Source organism: Amphibalanus amphitrite, unplaced genomic scaffold (assembly GCF_019059575.1).
Source record: "Amphibalanus amphitrite isolate SeventyFive unplaced genomic scaffold, NRLGWU_Aamphi_draft 000226F_arrow, whole genome shotgun sequence".
Taxonomy (NCBI): Eukaryota; Metazoa; Arthropoda; class Thecostraca; order Balanomorpha; family Balanidae; genus Amphibalanus; species Amphibalanus amphitrite.
Window position 1 is genome coordinate 307,425 of NW_024881721.1, and position 22,179 is coordinate 329,603.

The following is a 22,179-nucleotide window of genomic DNA, read 5'->3' on the forward strand; positions in this document are numbered from 1 at the left end:
TTTGATTGATCATCTCCATCTGTCGTGTGTTGCCCGAAGGACCGTATCCATTTAAATGCGTTTCATATGTTTATGTAAATATGTATGTCATACCTATGTATGACGGATGTTCATATTCATATGCATATGTGTTACCGACTCTCACTTACCGTCATAGCGACATGCAACCGTTTTGAACTCTTTTTTTCTCTCTCGCTCTCTCTCTCTCTCTCTCTCTCTCTCTCTCTCTCTCTCTCTCTCTCTCTCTCTCTCTCTCTCTCTCTCTCTCTCTCTCTCTCTCTCTCTCTCTCTCTCTCTCTCTCTCTCTCTCTCTCTCTCTCTCTCTCTTTACATATTAAACTGAGTCTCGCACATCTTAAGGTATCAATCGCTCTTCTCTTTATCAAATTACATGGTTATATCCGCGAAGCACAAAACAAGAAAACTTGCGAGGTTGTAGGCATGTACTTACCTCTACGTCACCGTTTATACGGGGCTCTTGTATGTAGAAAGCGAGTGCGTCGGGGCAAAGTCCTCTATTAGACTTGCCCATAGGCCTAGATGCAGCTTTTATTTACCTAGAAAGACAGTGAACTATGTAAGTCGATGAGTATGTAACATATCAGAAAAGATCCCTTTTAGTACCCGTATCGGATAAAAACGCCGGCGCGTCGACGGCCACTCGTTTGATCATCCCCGTCCGACGGGCGCTGCGACACGTTTTGTGTCTCTCATGTGACACTTGTGACGCGGCACGACACGACAGGGCCGCGTCGGACGGTGACGTGACGTCCGGCACGGAGGTCCTGTCCGTCACCATTGTTTGAGTGTTTACCGGAGTCCCTGTGGGGGTCTGTGCGGGCGGCACCACCCGCTGGACGGGCGACCTCAGTGGCAGACGGCGCGGCGACCGGGCAGCACCGGTCCCATGCAGAGGACGCACACGGGACGCACAGGTATGTACCTACTTTTGGATTTTTGTTTAATTGGAAAGCCTGCCGCACATTGAGATGAGAGCTGTAATGTTGTTCATAATTCGTGCCTTTTATTTGACACCGTCGCTGTGAGACAGGAACTAAAATTGTGAAGCAGGCCTGGCTAGCATGTATAGGATGGAAACATCTGGCCTATAGGCACACATAGAAGATAGGTAAGTGACATGTATCAAAGTGCGTGCAGTCAGTTTTGAAAGTACCGCGCACGGTGGATCCATCAAGCACGACCGAGGAAGGGCTGGTAAACTAAATACCAGTAAAACGCCTTTTGGGCGAAGAACGAGCGAGCGAGATAGTGAGCCCTGCACGTGCGGAAGGGCGAGAGGGTATTTCCAACGGGCTTGTGCAAAGCACCCTTCTAACCGGTCGCTAGCGGTGTGCAAAATTTGAACGCAATCGGCCCAGCCGTTCCTGAGATCTAGAAGCGGCATTCTGCACGTGCGCACGTGCAAACGGGGTCCAAAATGACTTTTGCACGGCACCCTACTAACCGGTCTCCAACCGTGTACCAAATTTGAGCGCAATCGGCCCAGCCGTTCTCGAGATCTGGAAACGCCCCCTGCACGTGCGCACGTGCAGTAGCACCCTAACCGCAACACATGGGAATGCATTGCCTGGTGGGTGCCTACCTGTATGCCAAGTTTCAGCGAAATCGCCCCAGTAATTACCGAGTTACTGAAATGGGAACAAATTTGGCACCTCTTTTTTGTATTTTGCACGTGCAGTGGGGGTCACTCACGTAGATCAAGAGTATCCGACCTTTGGTAGAAGGGATGCATCTACCCTATAAAAATGACCGCAAGACAATCGCTCAAGCCGCTGCTGAGATATGGACCTCTCAAAATCACTACTTTTGCAAAACTGCTTGAACACCCTTGACTTTTCACGTGGTACGTGCCACGACGGTCACTGAGATGTATCAAAAGTAGTCAATTACGGGGTAGAAGGGATGGGGCTACCCAGCAAAAAAGACCGCAGGCCAATCGGTCCAGCGGTTGCTGAGATATAAGCCTGTCAAAAGCGTTACAGGCCGGGCCGGGCCGGGCCGCTCATACTGAGATTTTTCCGTTATATTGAAAAGACTTCGCTTCGCTCGCTGCGCTCGCTCGCTCGCTCGTAATGAGATTCACTAAACCAATTGACATCCTCATCCATCCTCTAGGTCAATTCCCAGCCAGCAATTTGGTTTGGCTCAAGCCCGTTTTGCTCCGGTAACTCCGACATGCCAGACTTGGGCCGGTGTAAACGGAACGCCGTCAGAGCCGGGGTTTGGGTCGATATTGCTCTGTTCCACTTAGCCAGCCTTTGCCGTAGCCCCCCCCCCCCCCCGAGTTCGTGTGGTTTCGGACCGCCAAGTCTGGCCCAAGTCCGGCTCCCTGCCACAGCTCAAGTCCGGCTTCCTACGGCCAGGTCCGGCCGCCTCGTAGCTGCCCTGGCTTACTGTGGCTGAAGTACGGTTGAGGTACGCCGCGACTGATACGGCTTAAGTCCGGCTGTGGTGCGGCTGACTTCAAGAATTACTGTAGGTACTGTGTAATTGTCAGTAGCCAGCATGTCTGATAACATAGCTAGCAGCTCCAAAATAGCCCAGCTTTTCGTGAGTAACAGTTTTCCTGCTCAACTCCACAGCGATAAATTTGTCATTCGCTTTGGCATAGCTAGATACATATGAATTATTATCTAGATTTCAATCACTCAGCACTATGTAAGGAACCAGAAATCAAAGTCCATTACAATTTTAACATTTAATAGTTTCAACAACAACTTGGTTCAACTTGAAACAAATTTTTAAACTGTGTCCCTGAAGAGGAGGTTCGTTATCTGGATCCGCGAATCTGTCCACAATAGTTTAAAGGCTTTGCATCAGTCACTCGGAAATCATAACATCAAGACGCGCGATGGTCCACACCTAAGATTGGTCTCATAATTGTCTAAATCTTTCACCCAGTTTGATGCCATTTTACAAAACTTTTGTATGTAACCCCCCCCCCCCCCCCCAAAAGCTTTTGCCTGTTGTTGCCACGTTTGGCGGATACCGGGCTTCTAACTAAAGTCAGACGAAATTATAATTCATATATTTTAGGGTGTATCATCGCGGCCTCTGTTGCTGCACGGCACACGGAAGGCGGCAGGCAGCGCACCGCCGACCCCACTGCACCCTTCAGGTCTTTGGGACTTCTTGGGTGGTTTCGGTACCACCTTGGATTTGAGGTGATCCTACATACATACATGAAAAAGTCCGGTAGGGTCAAGTGCGGGGAGCTCGCTGGTCACGGATAAGTTCGAACCTCGAGATCACGCGCTGCCTGGAGCGCTCCTGCAGGGGGCCACTCCCGGTATTCTTTAGCGGTATTGGCCGTGGAACCGCCTTGCTGGAACTATTGGCACTGAAGTGCTATGTTCTTTTAAGCTGCTGTTATCATTTCCTCGAGCCAGAAACTTCCAAAAGTGTGGGAAAATGCATTTCGAGATGGTGGTCACTTTGCCCAAAAAGTTTGCGGAAACTTATGATAATCCCAATCGAAAGGGTGGAGCATCGCGCGTGTCTGTGATATGATTCCCGATCGACTGATAGCATAGCGTTCAACCTATTCCTGCTTTTGTGAAAAAAAAAGTTTTACACATAGTGAGACGAAGGCTGTAGCTGCAGGCTGAACCCCTCAGCTGAACGACGGACAGCAGTGTCCATTCTTGTTCAAAGATCATGATGAAGGCGATTTCTGCTCATGCTGTGCCGCATTGCTCGAGTGTACGGCGGTACAGCCTAGCTGACAGGTCTCCGCCGGCTGCTAACGACTCCCTTCGGTCTTACCATAGCTCGCAACTTTATAGTATTATTTGGATTATGATCGTGTTTTGAGGACTAAAATTAAAATAAGTACGTGATGTCTCATTAATGTTGCTGGATTTGGTAATGATTTCCATGGATGTCCCGTCATCATGATTTATGATATGATTTATGAATAATGAGTGCCTGTCACTGCCTACCTATCTCCCTACCTACAGCTGTTCTAGCTTACCGCGATAAAACAATGGTGTTTCTCTTGATTGAATACGAGATTCTATAAACCTACTTTGCACTTAATTAAAATCGAATCTCGAAAAAGAAGAGGAGAGTTATCTATCCATCTTATATCATATTCTTCGAATGTCACCATAACCATTGACCGTATGTACAGTCGTACGACCAATAAAATGTTAGCATCGTCTAATCATGCGATTCTCGTGGGTTTGAGACGTATAGCATAAGGGCGTACTATTGGTTTAAATATTAGGTAATTGATCAAAATCACTACTTTTTATGTTTATTTCTAAGTGCTTTAAAAATTGGCATAGCAACTGAAAAAAAAAATATGGAAAGAGATGAGTTAAGCGTTCCTTTTATTCTAAGCTGCACTCGTCCGTACAAATCCAGATGGAGCCTACTAGAACATGCTCTTTCTTCTCTTAACTCGTTAATTCCCTCGTTAACTTCCCTCGGGTTTTTAACATGCTGTTCGAGTGGAAAAAAATATAAGGGTAAGCCGGGATGTGGCTCAATTTTATAGCCCGAAATGGAGTTCTAAAAACGCCGAACGCGTAAAGCAACCCATTTGTTAAATAAAGCCTCATAGGGTCCTCTCAAACCTGTGAAGTCCTCTCAGCATATGCCCCTCTGTGTGGAAACCGGTGCTCGATGCTTAAAAATAACTACTTTTATCGTTTAAACCTGGTTTTGTACCAAATTTAGTTCTTATGTCGCGAGCAAGGAATTCTTTAAGTCGTAGAAAGACGTTCTGCGAGGTGGATTCTCTGTGTATTTTCGGTTGTACTCCGACATCCCGCAAAGAGTTGCATCAGTCAGTTCAACGGGCAGCAGTGGGCGGCTCTATCAATGGTTCCGACAGACATTTCCGGTCTGTGGGTGACAGAATGACATAATGCCGTGTCTGACTCGCCCGGCTGGTGGATGGCCTTATTTGTTGGTACAACAGGCTTTATTGGTGTTAGGGATGGACCTCCAGTGGGGCCTAGGCATCTGTCAAATGTCACCTCCAAGGTGGCGATGAAAGACAGTGAAGGAGCGAATCGAGGAACGATATATATGAAGCATCATTTATGTTTTTCCTGTTATGTTTATGTGGGTACGACACACTCCTTGTTATGATTCACCGGCTTGCTCTTTTTTCAGCTCCAACAGCAATCGCATCTGAGACGCTTGACAAATCTACAGACCCGAAAAGGCGGGTCAAGGAGGACGTTTAAGACCGCTGATCCTCACCTAAGATAGCCACCATGCCTATGAGTGCATTGGCCGGTCTCGCCCGCTTCATCAAGGGCAAGGGTGCTGGCGGGGTGCACATCGACAATCGCCTCTTCCAGCTGCACTATCGCGTGACCACTACCATCTTCCTTGGTAAGCAACGCAGCATAGTCAATGTGGTACCGATGACCTTTTGCTGATGGCTGGGGTCAACTTGGCATTAGGTATGTCAGAATTCAGACGGCTTTACTGCGAACACTTACGTCTCAAAAAATAATAATAATAATAATAATAATGAGATGGTGGGAATATATTCTCAGATCACTTACCTTGGGAACGTTTTTTGATGTGCAGTTAAATGATTGCATGATAGGTAACGTACATCCCATAATATCATAATATGAAAGGCGCTGAAGGCAATCAGTTGTGTAGCTTGCATGAATTGGTGAGGCGAAAATAGTGTCTGCGAGTGATTATCGTAAAGTTTTATCAGTTGCCTGACGCTGTTAGACGGCTTAGACCCATGATAGAAATATATTATCCAGCTTCTAACAGATAACAGAGAAGAGGGTTCCGGTGTTGGCATTTGTGAGATGTGACTTGTCAGTAATAAATCTGGAAACTGCCCTCCAATAAGATACTCGCTAGTCGCTGCTATGCTCTCGCTCCAATCGCCGATTCTGCTGACTGCCGAAACTGTTGCTTTCGATCAGGAGCGTCAGCGCTGCTGTGCACCTCGAGTCTGTTCGGCAGCCCGGTGAACTGCCACCACTCGGACCCGGACCGTATTTCCAAGGACGTCATCAACACGTACTGCTGGGTGACGTCAACGTACACGCTGCCGCACCAGCTGGCCAAGGGAGACAAGTACCCGTTCAGTGAGTAACGCATATGGCTCATCGTAGAGAGCACAGCGAAGGTTAATTCATTTACTGTTTTCCATGCCGCAAAGTCATATTTTTCCTTTTTTAACTCTCATGACATGCCTTGTCTAAGGAAAGCATACAAAAAGCCGGCACCGTTGTCTAACACCCGGTCTGTTCTTCCTGCAGGTGACATTCCGTTCCAGGGAGTGGGAACACACAGCGCCACCGACGAGAAAAAGTACCACGGCTACTACCAGTGGGTGGCGTTCGTGCTCTTCCTGCAGGGGATGGCGTTCTACGTGCCGCACTGGCTGTGGCGCGTGGCCGAGGGTCGCCGGCTGTCCTCGCTGCTCCAGCAGACCAGCGTGCCTGTCCTTGACGCCGAGGACCGCGCGCGGCGCCTATCCAACACGGTCCAGTACCTCCAGGCGTCGCTTGGCTCCTACAACGGCTACTTCTACCGCTACTGCGCCTGCGAGCTGCTCAACTGCATCAACGTGGTGGCCAACATCTTCATCACAGACCGGTTCCTGAACGGCGACTTCTTGTCGTACGGGCCTCGCGCGCTCGCCTACTTCTCGGGTCGCTACGGCAACCGTGCCAGTCCGATGACCGAGACGTTCCCGAAGCTGACCAAGTGCAACTTCCAGCTGGTGGGCAGCTCAGGCTCGGTGCAGTCGATCGACTCCATCTGCGTCATGGCGCTCAACATCCTCAACGAGAAGGTGTACCTGCTGCTGTGGTTTTGGCTGCTGACGCTGGCGCTGGTCAGCGCTCTGGCCTTCGTCTGGCGTCTGGTGATGATGTCGGCCACCGCCCTGCGCGTGCCCATGCTGAAGAGGAGCACCGAGCTGGTGAACCCCCGCGACCTGGAGGATGTCGCCCAGCGCGTCCGGCTCGGAGACTTCTTCCTCTTCTGTATGATGGCCAAGAACATGGACGCGGTGGCGTTCAGCCAGCTGATGGCCGAGCTGTCGCACACGCTCACCAAGAAGCCGGCCGGCGAGGGCACCATCCCGCGCGCGCCGCCCATCGAGCACACCCCCGGACAAACGCTGGTCAAGCGCAACGTGTCGCACACAGCCGACGCCAACTGAGCGGATGTGACGTCCGGACAGAGAAACGATCATGAAGCATACCGAACATGACTCGCTGGATGGCAAGAGTTGGACGCAATGAATGGAGCGAGCTGCTTTTGCTGTGTGTTCCGAGCTGAAGTCACTGATTTGACCCCGAACTGAGCTCCCTCGGCGGTTGAGGTGGAACTGCTTGAGAGTTGGGCACGGCCACGCTTAGTCGCTGACAGCTGCTTGGTGTTTTTCTTGGACAAGTATCAGTGTGTACATTATTAGACTTATTCTATACATAAGTGTGACGTGCAAAGCATTAATAGTTGGACCATATCTGATTGGATAAAGGCTTCGTGGGCTTCCAAGCGTTTTAATTTAAGATAATGTCGGGTGGCAATAAGTGGCAAGTGATTTCATAGTATTGTGAAATATTGTTGACGCTTATTGCTCACCTGGCTTAGAGTAAGGTATGTCAAATTGGACCAAAGAATGGTCAACGGGTAGACTCGTCGGTCGGTGAGCTAACCGAACCAGCTCTAATCCCATTGTAAGCAGGATTTTCTACGCACAGCAACTAAACAGGGCTGTGCTTGGGTGCTAAGGACGCTCGCCAATGGGATTCCGTAAGAGTACATTGCTAAGAATATGGATAAACCCGCTTTGGACCAAGTTGGAACTAAGTGGTAAATTGACCATGTGTTGTTATATATGATTATATGTTAAGATATTGCGCTAAGGGCAAACTATCGTCATCGGCCGGGCATCTTGCGGTATAACTATGTGATAAATGTACGTGAATGCTGCTGCTGTGGCGTCTGTTATTATTCATAAGTGGTAAACCAAGCCTCAGGGTGCCTGTCATGTCGTTAACATAGGTATAGATATACGATAAGATTAACTAATACTGCATGCTATATCTCGGTAACTATTCGTATTTGCTAGCTAAGGTACCATGAAGCACACTCGCATGGCTTTTGCTCTGTGGAAAATATGCATAATGTGTGTTATGCTTCTTTTTACTAATGAGAGTGAGTTGGTTGAATGTCGGACGCCCGTTCAAAAAATAAATATTATTGATCAAGTGAAAGTTTTTCGAATACCGTCCTTTTGAAAATGCATGATTTTTTGTTTTAATGTAATGACGAAGTTTACCATCGATAATATCAAGAAAGATGCAAGCTCGACAAATTTTCTTAGTTGTGTACATAATTAACCTTCGTAGTTAATTACAAATACTATGCATGATAGCATACCCGACGAATGCTCCATAGGCCTTCGCGGCCTCTAAGGTAAGGGCGTGAGGTCATGACCCAATTGTCGCCCCCCCCCCCCCTCACCCTTTCATGGTGGTGACGGTCGGTGACGCTGGTTAAGCCAGTCACGGATGGAGAGAAGAAAAGGTCTGCTTGCAGAACATATACCTACACGCCGACTTGTCTAGAACTTTTTGCATTGTGACGTCTTTAGAAGGTACATTAATTGACGTTGTCATTATTTGATCTGGGACCGGGTGCGCCGTTGTAGACGTCGAACAGTGCCATCTACGAGATCGTTTCATCGGCAGCGCAGCACTGGCGACAGACCACAGTCGGCCCGGCACCGTCGGACAGCCAGACGTCAGTGACTCGGCTGCTGATTGGCGTCGACTTTGTTTTATTTGCGACAACCTTAGCGTAGAAAATCACACATCCATTGCAGACCAGTGCTTTATTCAAGGGTACTAAATTCGAAATGGTTGGGCATCTGGCTGCCACCTGCCGGCGTGTCAGAAGTCGAGCATCATTTTTTTTTTACGAAATTAACCGATTACATTATTATCCTTTTCGTGTATGAGAACAGTTGCACGACAGTTGCAGTACGCTGCTGCGTACTACGTAGGTAGTTATGTACTAGCATTCATCAGTGACGTGATGATATTCGTCGAATAGGAAGCATGGTAGCCCGCTTAGCTGCATTAATGGGTTTTCATGTAAATAAAGCGAAGCACGTTCATCATCGTTACATCGCTTGGCGGTTAGCGTTACGCATCGTAGCGTTAATCACACTCTCAGCAATCGCCCTGCCAAGCCGCATCTAACCGGCTTACGCGTCGGCAGTGTTTTTGCTCCGTTCACCGTGACCTGAATGGCCGTCCGCCTGTGGCATCAGCCGCAAATAGGTCGGATCGTGATCTGGCACAGACTCAGCAAACACTTACCTGGGGACATTGTACTGGGGCAACTATGGACCGCGGGGTGCCAGGGGGCATTGCTACCGCGACAAAGATAGACTGTACCGCATAGCACACGAGCAATGCGGCACTGCATGTGCCAGCCTCGCCAATTTTAACAGCGAGATAGTGAACCTAAGCGTTGACATGCAACGCATTCTGAACAGGTGCATGTTAGAGCTCCTTAATAGTAAAGTTGCAAGGCGTTCCCCCGCAATTGCGCTGTCTAGAGGCGGCGACGGGCTACCGGCAATTCCTAGTCCAGGGGGAACGACAAACCCAGACCTCCACTCACGTCACCTTCCTACCTGCCGATGCCCTTAGCTAGGTAGGAAGCTTTGAATTTGTGCCGCTAACAAATCAAAACTGAATGTGAAATGTACCGTTTCGATATATTGCAATGGGACCCCGCTGCGAAGGGCGTCGATCGGACCCGGGGCAATTATTTCCGGTCCGGTCCATAACCAAGGCCTTCCTCAGAGGAGCACCGTACCTAATCCGTGATCCCCGACGAAAATAAGCCATCTCTGTGTGCATGGAATCAATGATTAATCCCTGCTTAGTGAATTATCTATTAGCTACTGCATAAGGGTTAACCATCCTCGTTAGGTTTTGGTCGCCCATACCAATGTAAACAACTCTGGTAACCAAGGAAGCTTCTCGGAAAGTTATCAGGTCGTTGAGATATAAGAAACATAACAAAGGAAGCTAATCAGCCTCGCCTGTTCCGATGGTGATAAAGAGCCGAGGAAGCAGCTCGCCATATCTCCTCGGCTGTCGGCGTCTCGTGCCGTCAGGTGATACCATGTCATACGAGCGTTTGACGTGCCCCACGAGGGGGGGGGGGGGCGGCGTGACGAGGGGTGCCGGCGGGGTTTTATAGGGGTGCTCGGCTGGCATTTCGCCAGCTGCGCCGACTGCGTGCCGGTCTGATCGATCGCGTCAGCAGCGGCCCGACAGTGGCCGATGTAGGGTCGTCCCCGTCGGACCGGGCGGGGCGGGCCACAACAGGCCCAGGGGCGGACCGCGGCGCGGCGCGGAACGGCACGGCTGCGGCTGCGGCGTCCACCGCACAGCTGTGCAGGCAGAAAGGCGGCCGTTCAGCCGCTGTCGCCGCGAGGTTCGAGACCGCCGGCAAACGAGCCGCGGATAATCGATACTCGGTGGGTGTCTGGAGGTGGTGGGCGGACGGCGTTCAATAGTGTCGCGTGGACCGTGCTACCTGCCAGGTGGGGCACGAGGTGCCAGTAACGTGTGACAGTGCACCGAAACACGCTGTGCGGGCACTGCTGTTAAGAAGTTCTTTGAGGTCCCAGCTGCAGCCAAAGAGCACGTGGCAAAGGAGGCCCAGCTAAGGTAAGTTGTGATAAAGGGGGGAGGGGGAGGGGATTGTAGGCACATAACAAGTGGAAGAAGCGAGGGGCGCCTACAAATGAGTATTGCAGTTCCGTTTTGCCAGTGAAGGTCATGTGGAAGTATTTCTTTTTTAAACCTTTGTAAAAAATGGATATTTATGTACCACTTTCACTTTGTTCATTGAGCAATTGTCAATATGCTTTTAATCCTAAAAGGTACAATTCTCCATTTTAACAATTGAACGTTTTTAATAGGTGATAAAACTTTTGTTTAGTTTTGTGATAATCAACAGTCGACACGTAAATCTATGCTTCATCAAAGCTAGCAGAATTTAGGAGGGGAAAGTAGGCGGTAGTTGAGCGTTATCTATAAATCTAGGTCTTGTTCATCCGCAAAATACCTAATGCTCCCGGTGTTACTGCGAATATTTTTCACTAATAAGCCATCAAACACGAAGCCGCATATCAGCCCCGTCCTAATCGTATTGAGCGTCACAAATCGGCAGGCACCAGCGATTGTTCAGACGGCTTCATTTTGCTTGCCTTCTAAATTTGCAACCCGGTCTAGCGCGCTACCAACAATGGAACAAAGGAGCCGGCGAGCGGGTGTTATTTCACACCGACGCCTCTCTGGCCGGAGCTGCGCTTGGTGCGGCTACCGTGCGCTGCAGCGCACGGCTCCCTCCACGACGTTTTCGATCCGGTGCTATTGGCGGGGCGGAGACTGCCAGCCACACCCCTGTCTGAATCTGCGCCCGCGTCTGTTCCTCGCGCAGAGAGCCCAGCCGACCAGGATGGCCATCACCGCCCTGCTCGGCGACGCGGCCGCCGTCATCAGGAAGAAGCAGCCCGGCCAGGTGCTGATCGACAACAAGGTGTTCCAGCTGCACTACCGTGTCACCACCTTCCTCTTTCTCTGTGGGTATCAATCAGATGACGCTGCGTGATTTGAAGCCGTTACATGCAGTAAACTAAATTGAATGTGTTTTGGATATGTTTAAGCATTGACGAATGATTATTGAATTTGCAATACAAATTAGAAACCACTGCATTGTTTCAAGCATCCTACGGAATTGTATGCCTTCACTCAGCCGCTAATTTCCTAGTTACCGTTGTTATTTCATCTACTTAGCTTTAATGGTTTTGAGTGTGACAAGGGTTTTTATCTTTTGCGCAGCTTTCTCCATCCTCTCCACGGCCAACAGTCTGCTCGGCGACCCGATGAACTGTGCCTGCGCAGACTGCGCCAAGTCAGGCATCACCAAGGAGATAATAAACACGCACTGCTGGATTACTGGCACGTTCACACTGCCCAGCAAACAGCCCGGCAACGACCGACTCGGCATATCAAAAGGTAGGAATGCAGTATTAAAATTAGTTGTCTTTAAAGGGACCCTCCCACCTTAACATTAGATTTGAGTTGAGATAGTCAAAATGGGGTCCCTGGCTCACAATTACCGGTTTCGGCGCTCACAACATCGAGAAATGCCTTAAATCGGAAATATTGAATTTCAAAATTGCAGCATTTTGATTCAGAGGGGCTAATGCTTAGGAATACCCCTCTGAATGTGTGACGTCAGCGCAAATATCTAACGATTTTTAAATGTTTGACTAAAACGTTTTGTAGCACGCGGTGGTATATGCTATTTGCGCGCAACATCTGCCGCAAACGCCGCACTTCTAAAATAAAGTCGCTAGAAACAGCGGAGATCCCAAAAAAGTAAACAAAAGTAAAAGTCTAATATCTTGAAAACCGGTGAATATTTTTCGGTGAAATTTGGTAGATATTCGTTTTCGCTCTTTGTGAACCGAGCGACATCACTTTCATGCCAATTCATAAACTTTTTTGAAGGTGGGAGGGTCCCTTTAAAATGGTATGCCGTGTTTATACGTTGAGTGCTCATTGAGCGTTTTTACAACGGTCTACTTTGCATCATTCAGTAATGATCACCTTGTACCCAGGTGGCAACACAGCCATTTTCGATGCGTAGCAATTCACCAGCAACACAACAAAGCAGCACCGTTTTTGTTGAACTAACGTCTTCGCTCTCCTTTCTGGCAGCTTTCCCGGGTCTGGGCACACCGAACCGGGGCGAGCTGCCGGCCAAGTACCACCTCTACTACCAGTGGGTGCCGTTCGCGCTCTTCATCCAGGGCATCATGTTCTACATGCCCCACTGGATGTGGGAACTGAACGAGGACGGCCGGGTGTTCACGCTCGTGCGCGAGCTCCGGCTACCAACCATGGACAAGGAGGCGCTGAAGAAGAAGGTTGGCGATCTGACGCGCTACGTCACCGAAACGCTCGGCTCCTACGACGGCTACTACCTGCGCTTCGTCATCTGCGACGCCCTCAACATCGTCAACGTCATCTTCAATATCGTGTTCACCAACCGCTTCCTCAACGGCGAGTTCTACTCGTACGGCTCTCGCTGCTGGGAATATTTCAATAACGTCAACGCCACAGTCAGTCCCATGAGCGAGACGTTTCCAAAACTCACCAAGTGCACCTTTCAGAAGTTCGGCGTCTCTGGCACCGTGCAGAAGCTGGACGCCATCTGCGTGCTGGCGCTCAACATCTTCAACGAGAAGGTGTACCTGGTTCTCTGGTTTTGGCTGCTGACGCTGGCCATAATCACCATCTCAGTGTTCCTTTTCCGCTCGGCGTTTCTGCTCATGAAGCGCTTCCGTCCGGGCATGTTTCAGCGGCGAGCGCTGACGCCACACACGACTGACATCGAGGACGTAGTGCGCAACATCTCCGTCGGCGACTACTTCTTCCTCGGTCTGCTCGCCAAGAACCTGGACATCACCGCGCTGCGGCTGTTCCTCTCGCAGCTGGCACGCGTCTCGCGCAAGCGCCGTCCTCCGCCGACACACCGCGAGCGTCGCCCGTCGCGTGCCGGCGAGGAGTCGATCGCGATGCTGGCGCGGCCGGGCGCGCTGCCGACTCTTGCCGAGCCGTCGGGGTCGCCGGCACCGCATCCCCGCTCCCGCCCCAGCTCGCCGAGGGCGCACCACGCCCGGCCTGCGTCGCCCGCCAGACTACGCGTCTAGTCTGGCAGAGGTGTGTCAAGAGGCTTGTCGGGTGCACATTGCACGTGCTGGTCGGGGTGACGGATGGAAGGCCCAGGAGTGAGTGGGTGTGGTGGAGGTCGATGTTCAGTGGGGCGGTGCACAGCGGACCCGATTTCGTGCAAGTCATCGGACAGGTTTTATTCATCCTTATATCATTTGAAACCGTTATGACTTTGATTAGTACCGGTGCCGTTTCCCAATCAAGCTTTACCAATAAGCTTTTTTAAGCATTTCATCTTAACAACTTCATTAAAACCTCTCAGCCAACTATATAGCGTTCTGACCAATGACATGTAAACACCCGTCTGCTGTGCTGCTGTGTTTACAAGCGGTGAACCTCGCCTTGATGCGACATTGTCTCTAAGCTAGCATCAGGCAACGTTAGTTTATAAGCTGGTGACGGAATCTCGACGGCTGCTGTAGTGTGTGTCAGTATGTATTTTCCAACAGCACTATTCGCTATGTTGAAAAGGGTGCCAGGCATCATTGTTAGTGCTAGGAAATTGTGCCGCAGTGTACTCGAACGAACCGCGCAATGCATAGGCGTATAAAAAATCGCTAACTGTGCCGTTTTTCGTGCATCGCCACTTGCCAGGGCCCAGGGTTCGGATAAGAATGCGAAGTTCTAACCCTTCGTTGTGTATAACAGCTCTACAACTAAAGTAGGCAAGTAACGGCTCTGGGGCGCAGAGAATAAATCAATCTGCTTCAACGCCCATGCATGATGTTCTCAGTATTAAAGTTCACACAGCCTGCTGTGGAGTGGAGAAACACAGTGTCTTATATACCGATTTCTGCGAGTGGATTTTGCTAATAAATCGCTTTGGCCGTGAGTTGTGTTTCTGATGAATTTGGTTTAAAGAAGAGGTAATCATATAGAATGGTTCTCGAATTAAACAGGAATAACATATTTTTTTGCGCAAGTCATGCTGTTTAGCTTTGGTTTGTACCTAAATGTATTTACAGATCACCCATCCTGCAACTGTAAAGTTTATATCGTAGCAGCACTGGAAAGGGCTGAGATAAAACTGTCATGATGTCACGTCGGATGTGCTCTGTCCGGTGTCTATATGAAGCAACAGTCGAGTTCTGCACGGTCCTGAGATAGCACTGGCCACTGACGTGCACTGTGCAGGCCTGTGTGCAGGCGGGAGGGAGGGTCATGTGACACTACCACGGTTGTTTAGAAGTAAAGCGCCAAATTACATCGCATTTATAGTGATATTTTCAGGCGGCTGGGCCCGTAAATGCTTTGCAGTTGTCAACTCACGAGCTGTTATTGCGTCGTCCAAAATTATACAGGATAGGCAATGTACAAAAGAAGCATACCTATCACTCCATAGAGTTGATGTCGAAAAAGAGGTCGGAACTCTAATCGGATAATTACTGCGACTCCGGCGGAGTGCTTTCTTATTCAACGCCCTCTTAACCCGTGCCCAGCTGGTATGTTTGAACACCCCCCCCCCGCGGTTTTTCGCGAATATATCTAAAAAAAAAGGCGGCGCTTGGCACACTTAATTATACATCTTTGTTGCACTTGCTGTAAAAAATTCAAACCAAGGTCACTCAAGGTCAGGTCACCAGGTTGTGTCATGTGACCTCACCTCATAAAAAGTTGCAGCCATAGCTGCACGGAGTGACCGATCGCTTTTAAACTTTCAGTAATTCATAAAAGCATCAGTATGGGAGAACGGGGTCAATTGTAACATTTTTTGCATTTTATCACTTGGTGCAAACACATTTGCAGTTATAAAGTTCTTTCTTTTATTATCAAAAACTACGATGTTTTGTCTTTAAAATGCAGCTAAAACATTTCCGAAATAACTTCTTTTTCGGGTCAAAATTGTTGTCTGAAAAAGTCAATTCAGCTGTTACAATTCACCCCAGATACGGGGTCAAAAGTAACACCACCCGGGGACAATTGTAACATGTTAACTTACAGGCTACAGCAACACATTTTTTTCCAAAAATTTGACTTAACGAAAGTATTGGACACTTGTTCATCTTCCCAGGCTTGGTAGGTACGTTTCTTCTCAGGAATAAAGGCTTAAAACCTCGCACTTATGCAGGGGTTGGATAGACCTCCTCTCCCTCGGTTTTTTCGCAAATAAATCGCGTAAAAAGCTGCCGATATTGCGATTAAACTTACAGTTCTCTTAATTCTAGCAATGTTTCGTCTTCCTTGAAAATTTGACGACTTTGACATAATGGGCACTGACCTATAGCCTGTTACATTTGACCCCTGCAAAAATGTTACAATTGTCCCCGTCGCGCCTTGACATATTTTAGCCGAAACTGGCGCAAAAAAGATGTTGCATGTACAGCATTTAATGCTTTCAATTTATGGGCAACAAGCCTGCTAACGCTTACACAAAGTCTGAAGTCGATATCTTTTCAATGGCGGGAGTGAGCTAATCAAATATAACGGTATAAAAATTTACAAAATGCTCTCAAAAACACATTACTGTGCACAGCCATCGACATACCCGGCACTTTCGCCTCAAACTCTGTTGGGAAAGGCAGTATAGAATTACGCATTTTTGGTCTTAACATCAGCTCATTCTTTTGGTAAGTTTATGAATTATTAACACTGTTACAATTGCCCCGTCTTACATTTAACCCCGCTCTCCCCTACTATGTACGGAATGTATACCTCGGAATTTTGTCATCGGTGACCTAACGTCAGGTCAGTTTTGCGCTCTCTCCATTATACCTAAGTCAATGAGCAAAATCTAAAGGCGCCTCTTTAAGACGAACGTAATTCTTAATAATTTCAAACACGTAATTACAAGAAAATACGACACACCGAACCGCAAAATGGCACCCGTGACCCCTCGATATGTCCCTCAGGTCTACTCAGGTCACGAATGGTATCTAACAGTTTTCCGCTAATAACTTCTAATAGAGGCATGCTAAAGCGATGAAAACACCTTACGGATGTGTTGGGTTCGACGACACATATCGACTGATCAGCGGCATGATTATTTCCGGTTAGGTCATGATCTTGACCCCAGGCCAGATTTTTCAGTTGACCTTTCAAGGTCAAAGTACCTTTAGTTCATTCGATGCGTCGTAACGAGAGGACCACGATGCTGGAAAAGTAAATGTCGTGCCTTTCTTAAGTCAAAAGTTATTACTGAAAAAATCATTTTTGTAGAAACGTTTTTTTTTCGAGTTTTTGCCCTCTGGAGGCTAAACCGTTGGTCCTAGGGTCAAATCTGAGTACCTACCCCAGAAAGGGCGTTACTGAGGGGCTTTCGAATGCGTTTTTCCATGGCGCTGTAGCTCTATTGGTTCCCGAGGTATGTGCCGGTGTTTCGAAAAAAAAATGTTGAAAAATGGCAACATTAGCCTTTAACCTCTGGTGATCTTATCTAAACAAATGACTAAATGTTTTCACTTTTCGTCCTAACTTTGGACGTTCTTTAGAATGCCGTTTACCGCGTGTCGCTACGTGGCCCAGAAGACGAGTTAGAAGGTGTTCAACCCCCCCCCCCCCCCCCGTTCCACCCCAGCAGGGCGTGTAAATTCAGGACCCCCAGCGGGGCGCAGGTTAAATCATCCTAATAGGTTGTTCGGTGACGTTACTCCCAGTAGTACACCGTCTTTTCAGAAAAAAGTCCCCCTACCTGATACGTCTGTGCCATGTGCTGTTTTCTGTCCAGCAGCCACCCCGGTGCCATGTGGGCTGTTCAGTGACCCGCCCCGGTGCCATGTGATCTATTCAGTGACCCGCCCCGGTGCCGCTCGAGATCAGTCCCGTTGCCAATACCCGATACCCAGCTGAGACAGCTGCTTTGTGACGCAGCTCTCCTCGGCTCGCCAGCTGCAGCAGCCGGTGACCCGAGAAACACATGTGTTGCATAGCTGCGTCATGACGTGCCAATGGGAAGGCCGGCTTCTGCGCAGCAGCTGTGCTGCAACGACCCAATGCAAAGTGAACAGCTCGACTGTATACACTATTATACAGCGCCGCTGGGGTACTGAGGTTGGCGCCTGGCGGTCAGGGGCGCGGGAAGGGAGAGAGAGGTTCCGTCGAGACGTCGTGCTGCGTCAGCTCTCCAAGCATACAAATGGCGCGTCCCTGGCATATTTGGTCTATCTTGGCAGCGCTTCTATGGGAAGATCGGTCAACAGCTGGATCATTTATGTGGCAGGTGGGATCAAAAGCGATGTAGCTCACATAGCGACTATGGACGCTTGTGGAGGCATATTTATTTCGTTGCCCAGTCCATCTTTCGGGGCTTGACTGTTCACTTACTTCAATCCTTTTTTTAGTTTTTGTTGCGCTCATGCCGTGAGCGTCCTCAAAATCGTCATATATTAGCAGATCGTACATGCGGGTGCCGAAAGTGCTGCAAATTTGGTCGCGATTATCCGAGCACTTCTGCTTCAAACGTAGCCTTCTGCTGGGCGGTGTCTGCTGTAACTTCGCTCTGAGCTTCTGGCTCGGCTCTGAGCTCTCCAATCTCATGTGAAAGGCTGTGATGGTATGGTATTTTACCGCTGCTGCCCGCTGGTCAGCTGCGGAAACCCTTTCCGGCGCAGGGCGCCTTGCCCCGCGCGGTGTCTCCCCACTGTCCCCGGCGCGCCGCCCATCCCCGCCGCTCCCCAGCGCCGCGCCGCGTCGCGTCGGGCGGGTTTCTACGGTGCCGTGCACAGCCCGGTTCCAGGGTCGGCGGCCACGCGGCGCAGCGGCAGCGGGCGGGGTGTACCGTGGATCGCTGCAGCGGGCAGCATTTGTTGACGGTGGCACTCGGACACTGAGACACCCTCCGTGAACATCTAGGCAGTGGCCGAGTCAGTCGCTGTGATAGAGGCCGGGTCTCGCGTCTGCCCGGTCGCCGGTGTCCGGTGCTGGGCCGTGTGAGCGCGCGGGGTCAGTGGTCGGACACTGACCGCACCTGTGGACGAGGCTGGACGCCGCATCGTGAGCCGTCGGCGAGCGGGACCGGCAGCAACAGGTGAGGAGTGCACGGCGCACAACCGGCCGGGCCGCCGCGCCGACTGGCTGAGCGAAACGGCCCACAACCCTCCACCGACTACCTGTTAGCTGCGGCGAGCAACCGACCACGTCACCGACACCACCGACCGCCACCGACCACCTGTGACCTCACCAACACGGCACAGAACACAAATGGCCATCGACCAACTGACCCTAGCATGGCGCGCAACGGCCGCCGACCCACCAGCCACGTCTGACCGGCACACGACCAGCAACTACTTGACCAGCACAGCACACAATTGACCACCCGCTGTACCGCCAGTGCATATAGCAATTAGCACGCAACCGACCACATACTCCTACTGTTTTAGACGTTCCCTTAAGACGTTATAAATCTACCGTTAGACCCAAATGAGCCACTTTAGTAATGTGTGTGGGTACCTAATATTCATGTAAAATTTGAAAATAGTTCGGTCCTTTGGATGGCTGCTTTCACTTCAAGTCATACCATCGCAACTGTCGCGTCCTGCCGTCCGTTTAACGTGTCGCTGTTCCGCAGTTGGTGATCCCTCGTCGCTGATCGTCGCTCAGCCATGGCCCTCACCAGTCTGCTAGGGGACATTGTGAAGGTGGTGAGGGGCAAGGGGCCCGGCAGTGTCAAGATCGACAACAAGGTGTTCCAGCTGCACTACCGCCTCACAACGTTCCTTTTTCTGGGTACGTGACGAGTGATTGGCGTGAGAAGAAAAGCGGTTCGCCCCGTGAAATAAGCCACAACGTTATGCCCGTTTCGTTAGCAATGTTATGATTTAGATGTGTTAACAACGGCATCAAGTACCTAAACACGGCAGCGTGTTTCTTGTAACACAAACGACGTAAAACATCACAACAGAATGTTTTTTTCGGGTACCCATACCTTCATGCATTGTGAATACTTACCAAAGCATCTAATACATTATGCAGTAGGTACGACGATGTTAAGGTGACGAAATACTAAGCTAAACAATGACATTGCAGCATAAACAACGCTGTGTGATCCCGAATGTCGCGCCCTCTGCCACCATGCAAAACCAAGTGGAGGCGCTGATGACTGAATTGACCTACTTGTCACCACCGAGTGAGGCTGTTTGTCGTCACCAAATGACGCTGGACCACGGCGTGCTGCAGGTTTCTCCATCCTGGTGACGGCCTACAACATGCTCGGGGAGCCGGTGTCGTGTGCGTGCGCCCAGTGCGGCAGCAACTCGATCCCGCTGAACGTGATGAACTCGCACTGCTGGGTGACGGCCACCTACACCATCCCTTCCGACCTGGAGAGGGTCGGCTTCAAACCCGGTACGTCATGTCTGTAGGTCACGCGGAGGACAGGAGCGCAGAGCGCGCAATGGGTTCACCGACTCCGAACTGCTTAGTCAGATCCCTGATATGGGCTTGTGATTGGGAACACACATCAGTCAGCTTTAGCTAATTTTATCGGATTTCGAATTCAAATTGGCTCAAACCTCCGATTTACTCGCGTTTTCATCTGTGTCTATGATAAGACATGACTATGAGTGTCACCGACCGCCCATGACTTATCAGTTCATTCCTCTCACGACAGTATCTGTTTTTCAACTCTTCCCCTCTCCTCGTGTTTGTCCAGGTTCAACTAACCTGGGCCCGGGCCGTCACGAGTACTCGGAGCGCGAGTACCAGACCTACTACCAGTGGGTGCCGTTCATGCTGGTACTGCACGGCGTGCTCTTCTACGTGCCGCACTGGCTATGGACGCTCAGCGAGGACGGCAGGATGGCGGCCATGGTGCAGGACATCCGGCTGCCCGTGCTCGACCGCGGCGTCCTCAAGGCGCGCGTCACCAACCTAGCCGTCTACATTCGCCAGACCATGGGCACCTACCAGGGCTACTTCATCCGCTTCGTCATCTGCGACGCCCTCAACGTCTTGAACGTGATCACGACCATCTACTGCATTGACAAGTTTCTAAACCACAAGTTCCTGGGTTACGGTAACGCGGTGGTCAGCTACCTGTCCGACGGAGGTCAGTTCAGCCCGTTCACCACCACTTTCCCGAAGCAGGCCAAGTGCGAGATGGAGTTTTTCGGTCCGACCGGGTCGCGGAGCAGCGTGGATGGCCTCTGCGTGCTGGCGCTGAACGTGCTGAACGAGAAGGTGTACCTGGTGCTGTGGTTCTGGCTCATCTTCCTGTCGGTGCTGTCGTCGGTGGTGTTTGTCGGCCGGCTGGTGCTGATGCTGGTGCGCGCCTTCCGCGTCCCTTTGCTGCAGCACAAGGCCCACTTCAAGTTCGGCTCTCAGATGACCCGCGGCGTCAACTCGCTGGAGGTGGGCGACTTTTTCCTGCTCAGCCTAATGGCGCGCAACATGGACGTCACTGCGTTCAGGCTGCTGCTGAAGGCGCTCGCCAAGGAGAGCTTCCTCGCCAGCTGCTCAGACCTTGACGACGATGACGAAGAGTCTGAGGCCACGGAGGAGATGCCGATGAAGAGAAGACCCGTGATGCGCATCCTCTCGGACAATACGCCAGTAGAATGAGGCGCGACCGGGAGTACCGGAAAGAGCACTGCAGGACTCGGTCAGCGCGGAGTCGCGGGCCGCGGGGATCTAGAACGCAATGGCCAGTGCTGGATCCTCTTCAAAATTCCTAAGCTTCCGGGTGATGCCCAACGAACGGTATGTATGTATGCGCGCTGCACAGATCATCTCCGACATGCAGTGCAGGCTGCGCAACTAGCTACGCGTCATATATACTGTGTAGTTTATAAAGTTGCCAACGGGGGATACTCTGCTTCCTTCATGTTAGTGCCTTTACTGCACGATGGCTGTGCTATTGTGCATGGCCCATTGCACGACACTTTGTGTGTCAGACTGTACAAATCAAACATCTATAAGCGGCATTAAAGTGGCTTGTACCGCACAGCAAGTATTTAGTGCGTTTATTGGGCTTTACTGTGTTTCCCATAGTTGTAAGAATTTTACCATGTCTTCGCCATCAACGCATGTTTCCTCATCTCGCGTCTGAAGTGCCCTATAGTCAGCCGAGAGATGTATTGTTGATGGGCAAAACAATGTCGTTTTATGTGAGGCTTCTTGCTTGCTCGCTTGCTTGCGAAGATACCTAAAGGATGTTGCCTCAGCATAAATAGTGGTACGTGATGGTCGAAGTGGTGGTTCTTTCTAAGTTGATGGGACTGAGATGGAAATCTGTTCTAGGTGTCTCAGAAATGTTGAACGAACTCATATCGCCTGAGGCTTAGGAAAGCATTTCGTAAAGTGTTTTAGAAGTGTTATGGCAAGTTTCGATATGTCTTTAATATATTTTTTCTACATTTTATGACCTGCAGTTTGTGTTCAATGCAATAGATCGGAAAGGAAGAATGGTAAAACTTTCGAAATCATGGTTCTCGTTGACTGACTATGATGG

The 22,179-nt window shown here is 50.1% G+C and overlaps 4 protein-coding genes across 4 annotated transcripts in view; 3 read left to right on the forward strand and 1 right to left on the reverse strand.

Moving 5' to 3' along the window:
* Window positions 1-22,179, reverse strand: part of LOC122385633 (TBC1 domain family member 17-like) — a 101,294-nt gene that overhangs the window by 72,310 nt on the left and 6,805 nt on the right. The window lies entirely within an intron of this gene.
* Window positions 808-8,235, forward strand: LOC122385637 (innexin inx2-like). Its single transcript, XM_043374018.1, has 4 exons — window positions 808-935; window positions 5,146-5,370; window positions 5,931-6,095; window positions 6,270-8,235. Exons 2-4 carry the CDS (start codon window positions 5,250-5,252, stop codon window positions 7,178-7,180), a joined length of 1,197 nt encoding a protein of 398 aa, XP_043229953.1. The 5' UTR covers window positions 808-935; window positions 5,146-5,249; the 3' UTR covers window positions 7,181-8,235.
* LOC122385634 (innexin inx2-like) lies at window positions 10,307-14,628 on the forward strand. The gene is made up of 4 exons (XM_043374014.1): window positions 10,307-10,718; window positions 11,494-11,635; window positions 11,895-12,071; window positions 12,780-14,628. Exons 2-4 carry the CDS (start codon window positions 11,512-11,514, stop codon window positions 13,772-13,774), a joined length of 1,296 nt encoding a protein of 431 aa, XP_043229949.1. The 5' UTR covers window positions 10,307-10,718; window positions 11,494-11,511; the 3' UTR covers window positions 13,775-14,628.
* Window positions 17,767-22,089, forward strand: LOC122385636 (innexin inx2-like). The gene is made up of 4 exons (XM_043374017.1): window positions 17,767-18,759; window positions 19,300-19,457; window positions 19,908-20,075; window positions 20,383-22,089. The coding sequence occupies exons 2-4, from the start codon at window positions 19,334-19,336 to the stop codon at window positions 21,288-21,290; spliced, it is 1,200 nt and encodes a 399-aa protein (XP_043229952.1). The 5' UTR covers window positions 17,767-18,759; window positions 19,300-19,333; the 3' UTR covers window positions 21,291-22,089.